Genomic DNA, 12,009 nt, shown 5'->3' with positions numbered 1-12,009 from the left:
CTAATTTGAAACCACTGATTTATTCTTTTCCTCTTATAATTATTATCAAGAAGCTAAATAGTTTTCTTTAAATACTAATGAAGTAGGCATTTTTGAAACCATACAACTATTTATTTTAAGTAAGGCAACATGCAAAACCTAAAAATATTAGGCTTAGCACTCAACTTTACTGTCCCCTTTGTCTATTCCATCCTTAAATTTTTTCTTAGATTGAATTCATCCATACCAAGAATGTATTGGTTTGGTGACTTCAGGGGTCTTTTATTTGAGTGGTCTGATAAATAAAAATCTGGAACAAATCGAGCATCAAAATAAATATACTAATGGATAATAGCCCACTGAATCATCTAGGAGTCTGAATCCATAGTGATATAACTAAATAAGTAGTAAACTCTTTCTCAGAGTAGAATGCTAAATCACAAAAATAAAGATAATGGTGATGTTGGAAAATATTAATGGGTTCCAAAATCCATTGGATTAATGGGTGGCTATTTCATCAGGAAATAGGATACTTGAATAGACTCAAGCATCTCCTTACAACATACTTTAAAGACAAGTAGAAAAATACTAACTTGGTGAGAATACCTGGTAGACACCACTTTAATCAAATGGCTGCCTCCAGTAATGGACAGATTAATATTTTGTGCCTTTAGTATGGTGAACTATGATATTCCCTCCAAAATACATAATCTTAGGAAACATCAGACAATCCAAATAGGGGAACATTCTATAAAATAGTTGGCCTGTATTCTTCAAAAGTGTCAGAAATCACAAAAGATGAATAAAGGTGAGGAACTGTTAGAAACTTGTTGACTAAATATGTTGTATGATCTGGGATTGGATCCTTGCTCAGGGAAAAAAACTGTCAAAAGACATTGTCGGGGTTCAGTTCAGTTCAGTCGCTCAGTCGTGTCCGACTCTGCGACCCCATGAATCACAGCACGCCAGGCCTCCCTGTCCATCACCAACTCCCGGAATTCACTCAAACTCATGTCCACAGAGTCGGTGATGCCATCCAGCCATCTCATTCTTGGTCGTCCCCTTCTCCTCCCGCCCCCAACCTTTCCCAGCATCAGAGTCTTTTCCAGTGAGTCAACTCGTCACATGAGGTGGCCAAAGTATTGGAGTTTCAGCTTCAGCATCAGTCCCTCCAATGAACACCCAGGATCGATCTCCCTTAGAATGGACTGGTTGGATCTCCTTGCAGTCCAAGGGACTCTCAAGAGTCTTCTCCAACACCACAGTTCAAAAGCATCAATTCTTCGGCGATCAGCTTTCTTCACAGTCCAATTCTCACATCCATACATGACCACGGGAAAAACTATAGCCTTGACTAGACGGACCTTTGTTGGAAAAGTAATGTCTCTGCTTTTTAATATATTATCAAGGTTGGTCATAACTTTCCTTTCAAGGAGTAAGCGTCTTTTAATTTCATGGCTGCAGTCAGCATCTGCAGTGATTTTGGAGCCCAAAAAAATAAAGTCTGACACTGTTTCCACTGTTTTTCCATCTATTTCCCATGAAGTGATGGGACCAGATGCCATGATCTTTGTTTTCTGAATGTTGAGCTTCAATCCAACCTTTTCACTCTCCTCTTTCACTTTCATCAAGAGGCTTTTGAGTTCCTCTTCACTTTCTGCCATAAGGGTAGTGTCATCTGCATATCTGAGATTATTGATATTTCTCCCAGCAATCTTGATTCCAGCTTGTGCTTCTTCCAGCCCAGCGTTCCTCATGATGTACTCTGCATATAAATTAAATAAGCAAGGTGACAATATACAGCCTTGACGCACTCCTTTTCCTATTTGGAACCAGTCTGTTGTTCCATGTCCAGTTCTGACTGTTGCTTCCTGACCTGCATACAGGTTTCTCAAGAGGCAGGTCAGGTGGTCTGGTATTCCCATCTCTTTCAGAATTTCCCACAGTTCATTGTGATCCACACAGTCAAAGGCTTTGGCATAGTCAATGAAGCAGAAATAGATGCTCTTCTGGAACTCTCTTGCTTTCTCCATGATCCAGCGGATGTTGGCAATTTGCTCTCTGGTGCCTCTGCCTTTTCTAAAACCTGCTTGAACATCTGGGAGTTCACGGTTCACATATTGCTGAAGCCTGTCTTGGAGAATTTTGAGCATGACTTTACTAGCGTGTGAGATGAGTGCAATTGTGCGGTAGTTTGAGCATTCTTTGGCATTGCCTTTCTTTGGGATTGGAATGAAGACTGACCTTTTGCAGTCCTGTGGCCACTGCTGTTTTCCAAATTTGCTGGCATATTGAGTGCAGCACTTTCACAGCATCATCTTTCAAGATTTGAAATAGCTCAACTGGAATTCCATCACCACCACTAGCTTTGTTCGTAGTGATGCTTTCTAAGGCCCACTTGACTTCACATTCCAAGATGTCTGGCTCTAGGTCAGTGATCACGTTATCGTGACTCTCTTGGTCGTGAAGATCTTTTTTGTACAGTTCTTCTGTGTATTCTTGCCACCTCTTCTTAATATCTTCTGCTTCTGTTAGGTCCATACCATTTCTGTCCTTTATAAGTGACCCCATTTGAATGTGGGCTGTGGATTAGATAATATTTTACTACCATTGTTAAATTGTTGATTTTGATAGTTACTGTGATTATGTAAGAGAGTGTGTTTGCTCTTTGCAAACACACTGTCATTTTTAGAGGTAAAGGAGCACAGTGTCTCCAACTTACTTTCAAATGTAGACACACACACACACCTGATACACACACACCTGATACACACACATGCACAGGAGAGAGAGAGGGAAAGTAAGTGGAGCAGAATGTAAACAAATGGTGAATTTGGGTAAAGAGTACATGGGACTTCCTTGTATTATTTCTGGAATGTTTCTATAAGCTTAAAATTATATCAAAATAAAATGTTGCAAAAAATAAAATTTGTGACTCTCATTAATTTATTTCCATGACTTACTTTAAAAGCTTATCAAATAGGTTATTGAATGTCTCTGAAATTTGTTAAAATGAATATTTATAGAGCTATGACAGCTGTGTCTGTTATTGTGAGCTGTTATTTAAAAAAGACTTCAAACATACCATTGTAGACAGAAAAATGACCTTCCAAAAACGTCCATATCCTAATCCCTGGAAACCCGTGAATATATCAACCTCATATGGCAAAAGGGACTCTTGATTAAGTGATTAATGTTTAAGGACCTTGAGATGGGAGTGAGGGTGGTCATTCTGGCTTATCAAGGTGGGCCCAATATAATCACAAAGGTCCTTAAAAGTAGAAGAGGGAGACAGATGAGAGTTAGAGAAGGAGATGTGATTAAGGAAGCAGGGGCAGAGAGATGCAGAGGCACTGACTGTGAAGTGGAGCAATGTTGGTAGCTTTTAGAAGTTTGGATAGCCAAGGAAATGTGTTCTGTCTTAGAACCTCTTGAAAGAAATGCAGATAACCTTGATTTCAGCCTGTTAAGAGCCAAGTCAGAGTTCAAACTTAGAGAATTATAAGACAATACATTTGTGTTGTTTTAAGCCACTAAGTTTGTTGTGATTTGTTACAGCAGCAGCAGAAAATTGATGCATATATAAAAACAGAACAGAGCATATAAAGAACCCCCATGTGCACATCACCCAGACTCCACAGTTGTCAGTTTGTGACCCCCCTTGCTTCATTTTTACCTCTCCAGCTCCCTCCCCCTTTTTCCCCAACTCATTATTTTGATGCAGTTTCCAGGAATCTCTTCTCATTTGTAAATATTTTAGTATTTGACTCTAAAATATAAGGTACTGTTAAAACAATACCGTGGCAGTGTATCATTAGCCACGTAAGAAATTAACAGTATTTAAGTGTTGCTTTTAATATTGAGAAATTTAGCAGGAAAAATAAGCAGTTGACTGAAAATGGCACATTGTGGCTTGTTTAAAACCTCATTTGATCTGTTGCTTAAAATACACTACAGTTGTAAGCATAATTTTCATTCTGTGGTATCTTTCAGCTTTTGAAAGTGTAAGTGAAAGTCGCTCAGTCGCCTCTGACGCTTTGCAACCCCATGGAATTCTCCAGGCCAGAATACTGGAGTGGGTAGCCTTTCCCTTCTCCAGGGGATCTTCCCAACCCAGGGGTTGAACCCAGGTCTCATGCATTGCAGGTGGATTCTTTACCAGCTTTCAGCTTTTATAACATAATAAAACTAGTTGAAAAAAAATTATAATTTTAATTTATTTTAAAATATCTATTCCCTATTTAGATATGAGAAACTAGTAGCTCATATTCAGTATTTTAAATTGGAAATCTATTATGTAAAAATATGGGAAGTTAGGTTTAATATCAGCATAAAATACATACTTTGTTTTTTTAGGTTACTGCAAATAAGAATAATTTTCTCCAGCCACAAAATTATCCCAGAATATGCAATTTTAATTTGCCTACTGAAGAATGTGCTAAAGGAATTAATCATGGGGATAATTACAGGGAAAAATATTGTTTGGAAGCATCTACAAAGACAACATTAGATCTCCATCATACAGGTAAGACTGTACAAGTTATACTTGACCAGTCTTATTACAGTATTATTTAAATTGATTATATGCAATAATGAATATGTTATATTTGAAATAGTTGATACATTAATAGCACCGCTAGATCATTGGCAATTCAGATTTTTTTGTGGTCATAATTTATCTTTAATGATTGAATTAGTAACCATGTCATCTAAATCTTGTATTTTGTAATAGGCATATGTCTAAGGTTATTCATCGTAAACTTATTGGTCAAATAACTGTCTTTACCTCCAGTACCAAAATGAATTGTGTTTAAAGGTTTGATTTTTTAATTTAAGATTTAATTTAAAAAAATGTCTTAAAATGCATTATCAGCATTAAAATCAGAGGGGTGAACTTTAAATGAGTACAATTGTTAATTCATTATAGTACATTGGAGTAACTTCAAATCAGTAAGATTTGAAAGTATATAATTGCAGGAAAACAAAGCATTTAACAATTTCCCCTGTTGCTGAATTGAACTAAAATAATGATTATGGTTCTTATTGCATTGTAAGAGATTAATATTTTCCAGGTACTTGAAAAAATTATCTGGAGTGTTCATGGGTGTTTGTTTGGCCTTTTGAAAGACACACCATTTTTCTAAATTACATTTTATTCATTTTTTGGTTGAAAAGAGTTTCAGGGAGAGAGTCTCATATACTAGTCATATACATATACTAGTCATATATATACAGAATGCAGCTTCTCTCCCTAAGATACCAATGCAGATCAACACTGTGCCTTAAACTAAACCCTTTTGAAGGAACTTTGGGGGGTTGTGGTATTTAATAAATTTTACACGTGAATGGGTTCATTTCTTGTTGGGGCAGAGGGTCTTCTGTGTTTTTCCAACTGGCCAGGATCCTTAGTACCGTTTATGTGCTCCTCATAACTTCAGATCTGTAACAAGTTTCAGAATGAAGTTGAGAGGACTTTTGGAGCTGGTATCAATTTAGTGAGATCCCCCGAGACAGCTCTGGGTGCGGGCATAGCCCTGCTTCACTCGTTTACTCTCTTTTCACTTCTCTCCTTCAGTTCAATTCAGTCGCTCAGTCGTGTCCTTACCTCCCTCCTTTTTCTCTTTTCTTCCTTTCATGTTTGTTAGGTTAATATCCTGTTTTCCCAGATTCTTTTTTCTCTGCTGTCAAGCCTGTGGCAGGTAATGATCCATCTATACTTGTTTCTTTTCTATCATGGTAGCTAATCTCCTCCAGAGAATGATATTAGACTCTAGAATATAATACATTTAATGTTACTGATTTGGGGCTGTTTTTGTGTTCTGCTATAGTTTCTCCTTCTCTTCCTTACTAAATATGAGAAGGGAATTAAGAGTTAAGGTAAACTGAAGAGGGAGTTAATTTACTCAACCCCTAACCCCTTCTCTGATTTAGTACATTGACTGGACTGGGGTACCTGTGCCAATCTCCTGATACTCTCCTGCCTCTCATTTAGAGAGAGAGGTTAACTGGGGAAAAAACTATTGTGAGAAACATCATGCTTCCTTTGGTGATTGCTGGCGAGGAATGTTGCACATAGAGAAGTATGGAGATGAAAGACCTATATATTCATCTTTTGACATTCTTTTAATTCTAGGTCTAAATCACCTTGAAGTCAGTTCCCAACCTGCATGTCCTAGTGAAAATACACCCTCATTTCCTACTAGCTTTTTATTTTGAAAAATTTCCTACATACAGAGAAGTTGAAAGAATAATCCAATTATTGTCAAAAATTCAATAGTTTCTAATATTTTGCCTCATTTGTCTATATTCCCCACCCCCCTGTGTATGCAATTTATTTATTTATTTTTTGGACTCTTTGAAAATATGTTGCAGTTTTCATGCCACTTTACCTCTGAATGCTTCAGCAGGTATGTCTTAAAGTAAATGCTGTCTCCTATATAACCACATTATTACACCAAACAGAGTTAACAATAATTCGTAGTATTTAATATCTAGTTCATCAGGAAAACCGGTTTTACTTAAGCTAGTTTATATTTAGTTTCTTTACTAACTAAAAGAGCCCTAATAAGTATATTTTCATTCTGTTGAACTTTACTGGATACTTTAAGTCTCTTCCAAGTCTGTTGAGGTCATACTGGCTTAGGGTGGACCCTGAATCCAGTGGCTGGTTGTGAAGAGAGACAGAGAAATACAGAGAGGAAAAGACTTTCTGACGGTGGAGGCAGAGATCAGAGTAAGGTGCAAACCTAGGAGCACCAAGGATTGGTGGCAATCACTAGATGCCAGAAAGAGGCACAGAAGGATTCTCTCCTAGATCCTTCTGAGAAAACATGGCCTGATCTCAGCGAGGCAGCAGTGAGCAGTGGCATGAAGCTGGATCTTAATTACCTGCCCAGGAATTGAACCTGGGTGTCCTGGATGAAAACCAGAAATCCTACCCACTAAAACATCAAGGGTTAGAGGCTAGAAGCTGCCCTGGATCTTTACCCCTAGTGAGAAATGCATTTATCACGGAGGCAAAAAAGTGTAAATGCAGGTACAGAGTTTGTTATTAGAGACAGCACAACAAGTGGGAGAGCACGTAGAGAAACAGTTTGTTTAGTTAAGACAAGCAAGGCAGAGATGTACCCTGTAGAGAAAGGGTATGGGTGTGCCCCCTAGTGAGGAGCACACTAGAGAAGCAGATTAGTCGTTTATGTCCGGCAGTTCTTCTGGGTCTTTGTCTTCCTTCAGGCCAATTATCTGGCTTCTTTTTCCACACCTGACCTACCCTGGGACCTTCCCCTGGGGTGGCTTGCACCTCTCAGCCAAGATGGATCTCGAAGTGAAGGCTTCTGGGAGGAACAAGACTCATTAGAGCCTGGCGTCATCCCCTGACTTTAGACCCACTGGGAGCCTTTCTGGCATGTATCGTGTATCCCTTGTTCCAAAAGAGAGGGGAGCAGATACCTTAATCCTTTATTCAAACAGAATTTTGCACCTCTTTGTCCTTGCCACGACTGTTACCTGAAGGTGTTTACAAGAGACAAACACTGTCTGTTTATCCTGTTTCTGTTACTTCCGTTTTGGAGGGCAAACAGGAAGCTGATTGTAAACGCCTCAGCTGGAGCCCGCCGTCTCCTGTCCCGGGAAATGCAAACAGGAGGCTTAGTTGTAAATGTCTAACCTGGGGCCCATCTATCTCTTACATCTGGCCCTGCTGACACCTTGAATTTGAACTTCTGGTCTCCAAACTGTGAGACAATAAATTACATTGTTTTAAGCGTTTATGGTATTAATACTTTGTTGCAGCAGTCCTTGGAAATTAATAGAGTCCTAGGAGGCCTGGCGTGCTGTAATTCATGGGGTCGCGGAGAGTCGGACACGACTGAGCGACTGAACTGAACTGAACTGAAGACCTCCTGATGCTCATGGCTATACTTACAGTCTTTAGAAAAACAAAGGAATCTTTGATTCTTTCTGATTCCTTTTCATTGTGATGAAGTATAAGATTAGACCATTAATTCTCCCTCAGGCTGTTGAACTATACTCATTATATTTTATCTATTAATATTTACCTGATTTTCCTTCACTAAACTGTGGCATAAAAAGGCAGTAACTTTGTCCTTTTTGAGCTGTAAGTCAAACAGGATAAATTAAAAAACATTTTATGACTAAATAAAGGGATTTTGAAAAACTTGTAGTTGAGTCTTGGCTAAGCCCTTTGGCTCTCAAGTGCTTTAGAGAAGTCAAGAAGTAGCTGCTGGAACATTACAGTTTGCAGGTTTTGGTAATACTTGAGAGTATAGTTTCAGAAAGTGTTTGGAACAAAAGCTGTATTGTAATGGATATGTGATGAGTGGAAACAGGCAAATGGAGACAGTGTATTAAATAAATAATGTATGTAAATCAGTACAGAAATGTGGTTTTGACGGAAGGAGTGGTATCTTGAGGGATAGCAGGGCACCAGAGAGATTTTTTGGTTGTTTTTTTTAAAGGTAGTGTGTCGTAGGTTGAAAGGAAAGCGGCATGGAAGAGGGGAAGATAAAGGATATAAAAAGGAAATGATAAAATCTCTCTCTGTTGGCGGGATAAGTGTTTTCCAGATAGGTTTTAGGTCCTTAGAGATGTTTGGACATGTTTTCAGGGGTTTATAAATTCTCAGAGAAACTTAGAATTTTGTGTTTTCTTTTAAATGATATGCTAAAAGTATGTATGCATATGTTGGATCTTTTGGATGGCCACCGTAAAATTGAGTACTCTTGCAGGATTTCATGTCTGCAAATGAGAACAGAGGAAGACAAAAGGAGGTATTCTACCAAATGCAGGTTTTGTCTGTTCACATTAAGGATAGCCAAAGAATTGAGTCTTGGGTTTGCAAAGACTCGTCTGACACAATTGAGTGTGTGTGCGCAAGCACACACACACACACACACACACACATGCTGTATTGGAGAAGAAGATAGTTGGACATGAAAGAACTCATGCTGTATCTTTTGGTACAGTGTTTATATTGTGATTAGCAGGTTAATTTCAGTAAAATATCACTATCACATTAATGTGATTTTTGAATTTTATTGGTGTATAATTAATTTATAAATGCTTATCTTTGAAATCGTTTTTAAGTACATTTAGAACTACCTCATCTTTTTTTTTGGCTGCTCTGTTTGTTTTGTGGGATCTCATTGTTCCGTGACCAAGGGTTGAACCTTAGCCAGAGCAGTGAGGGTCCAGAATCTTAACCACTGGGCCACCAGGGAACTCTGCTACCTCATTCTTTTTAAAACATAATATTCCATTGTGTGAATTTGCCAGTTGTACTTAACCAGTTCTGTATTAATGGATATTTAGATTGTTTGGTATCTTATTACAAACAAAGCTACAATGAATATCCACATATTATAATCATATGTGATGATATATTCTTAGGATATCTTGGAGTAGGGTCTCAAGGTATGTGCATTTATCATTTTGATGGATCATGTTGAGGAATTGCCCTCTGCACAGGCTAATACAAGTTTGTATTCTCACCATCAATGTATAGACACCGTATGTCATTTACTGTGATGCTAAATCTATATGGGAGTATATACTTGCAATTTTTGGTATTTGACAATCTAATCGTTAAAATATTTTCTTGAGCCTTTTAAGTTAAACTTCTTAATGTTGTATTTTGAGATTATTTCAAATTTACAGGAAAATTCAAAGAATAGTACAAAGAATTTCCACATATTTTACCACATTTGTGTGTGTGTGTGTAATTTTTCTGAACCAGATGAGAATAAGCTGCTGACGTGGTGCTTCATTACTCTAAAGTCAGCATTATGTAATATTTCCTGAATATAAGGATAAGCTTCTATAAAGTACAAAAGTATAACCATCATAATTAGGAAATTAACTTTGATATAATACTATCATCTGATCCACAGATCTCACTCAACTTGAGAGAGTGAGTTGTCCCAATGATAACCTTTATGGCAAAAAATAAATTAAAATTAAAAAAAATTGAAGTACAGTTGATTTAATTACAGTGTTAATTTCTGCTGTATAGCAGGATGATTTGGTTTTATATATGTGTGTGTGTGTGTGTGTGTATGCACACATTCTTTTTCAGATTTTTTTCCATTATAGGTTATTATATAGAATATACCTTGTGCTAGACAGTAGGTCCTTATTGGTTATCTATTTTATATGTAGTAGTAGAGTATATATTAATCCCAACCTTGTAATTTATCCCTTTCCTTCCTCTTCAGTAACCATAGTTTCTTTTCTATATCTGTGAATTTGTTTCTGTTTTGTATGTAAGTTCATTTGTGTCTTTTTTTTTTAAATTTTATTCCACATGTAAGTGATAATATATAGTATTTTGTTTGTCTGGCTTACTTCACTTAGCATGATAATTTGTAGGAACTTTAAAAAAATGAATATGTGAACATTTTTTCTGCTAGCCCAAGAATGTTGTATATAGTTGTCATGTCTCTTTAGTCTCCTTTAGTCTTGAACAATTTCTTAGTCTTTGCTTGTCTTCTGTGCAGTATTTTAATATTTTTAAAATTATAGGCCACTCATTTATGTAGTGTTCTTCAATTTGCATTAGTTTGGTGTTTTCTCATGAGTAGATTTAGGCTATACATTTCTGGCAGAAATATCACAGAAATAATTCTTACTGTATCATTAGGAGGGATATGATATCAGTTTGTCCTATTATTAGTGACAGTAAGTGTGGTTATTTGAATACATTGAAGTCTACTAGGTTTCGTCACAATAAAATTATTAATTTTGCCTTTGTACTTGGCCACCTCATGTGACGAGTTGACTCACTGGAAAAGACTCTGATGCTGGGAAAGGTTGGGGGCGGGAGGAGAAGGGGACGACCAAGAATGAGATGGCTGGATGGCATCACCGACTCTGTGGACATGAGTTTGAGTGAACTCCGGGAGTTGGTGATGGACAGGAAGGCCTGGCGTGCTGTGATTCATGGGGTCGCGGAGAGTCGGACATAACTGAGCGACTGAACTGAACTGAACTTAGTAAGTATCTATGTGGAGATACTTTGAGACTATGTAGATATCTTGTATTTAATCAGACTTTCATCCAGTAGTTTTAGCTTTGATTCTTGCCTAAATATGATCACTGTGATTGTTGCTAAATGGTGATTTTCTTGTTGCATCTGTATTTATTAGTTAGCATTTTGAGGTTAAGCTAGAACTTTTCCTTCTCTCATTTACTTGTTAATTTTTACAGATTCTTAAATTTTTATTTAATGGGTTGTGATCTGTTATTGGGGGCAGGAGGAGAAGGGGACGACAGAGAATGAGATGGCTGTATGGCATCACCGATTCGATGGACCTGTGTTTGAGTGAATTCCGGGAGTTGGTGATGGACAGAGAGGCCTGGCATGCTGTGATTCATGGGGTCGCAAAGAGTCGGACACGACTGAGTGACTGAACTGAACTGAACCGATACGTTATCATTTATTGTGATTCTCAGATTGCCTCAGATTTGACCAATGGAAACCTCTTTACAAGGGCTCCTGTGTCTTTTGGACAATCCCCATGAATTTTTGAGCACTGTCTGACACAGTAAGATCTTCTTTGCCCCAGTTATTGAAATTAACCAAGGGTCCTGATTCATTTTTAATGGAAAATGCTATTTAAAAACCAAGATCTGGGGACTAAGTAAGCTCATTATTACTGCAGTGTTACTCCTTTTAACCCTTCTGTGATCAGGGTTAGGATATGTATTTATTAATATATCTCTATTTTTTAATCTCCATTAAAAACCATGGTTTCATACCAGTACTCCAGCTCCAGTTTAGCACCACAGGATTCAGTCTAGTCCTTACTCTTCCATAGCTGCAGCACTTTCTTTGATAGTGAAATAATTGGTCATCATTAACCTAAATATATTTATTAATTCATTTCCCTTGTATGGAGGCAGTCTACTAAAAAGGGACAATAATTAGTAGTAAATGTTATAGAAAAAGAGAGTTAGGGATATGAAAAAATGGTTATTTGAGCAAAATCAAATGAAAATTATGGCATGTTAAGG

General features: G+C 37.4%; 1 protein-coding gene across 2 annotated transcripts in view; it reads left to right on the top strand.

The window, feature by feature from the left end:
• LOC129560125 (DNA repair and recombination protein RAD54B) overlaps positions 1-12,009 on the top strand; it is a 110,347-nt gene that overhangs the window by 18,210 nt on the left and 80,128 nt on the right. For both annotated transcript variants that reach the window (XM_088844670.1, XM_055432041.2), the window contains exon 3: positions 4,336-4,504. In XM_088844670.1, coding sequence (XP_088700796.1) covers positions 4,336-4,504 — 169 coding nt within the window. The remainder of the gene's footprint in view (positions 1-4,335; positions 4,505-12,009) is intronic.

This window comes from Moschus berezovskii, chromosome 16 (assembly GCF_049115385.1).
Source record: "Moschus berezovskii isolate FMDL1 chromosome 16, NW_MosBer_1.0, whole genome shotgun sequence".
Classification (NCBI taxonomy): Eukaryota; Metazoa; Chordata; class Mammalia; order Artiodactyla; family Moschidae; genus Moschus; species Moschus berezovskii.
The sequence above is the reverse complement of the archived record's forward strand: the minus strand, read 5'-3'. Positions and strand labels throughout refer to the sequence as shown.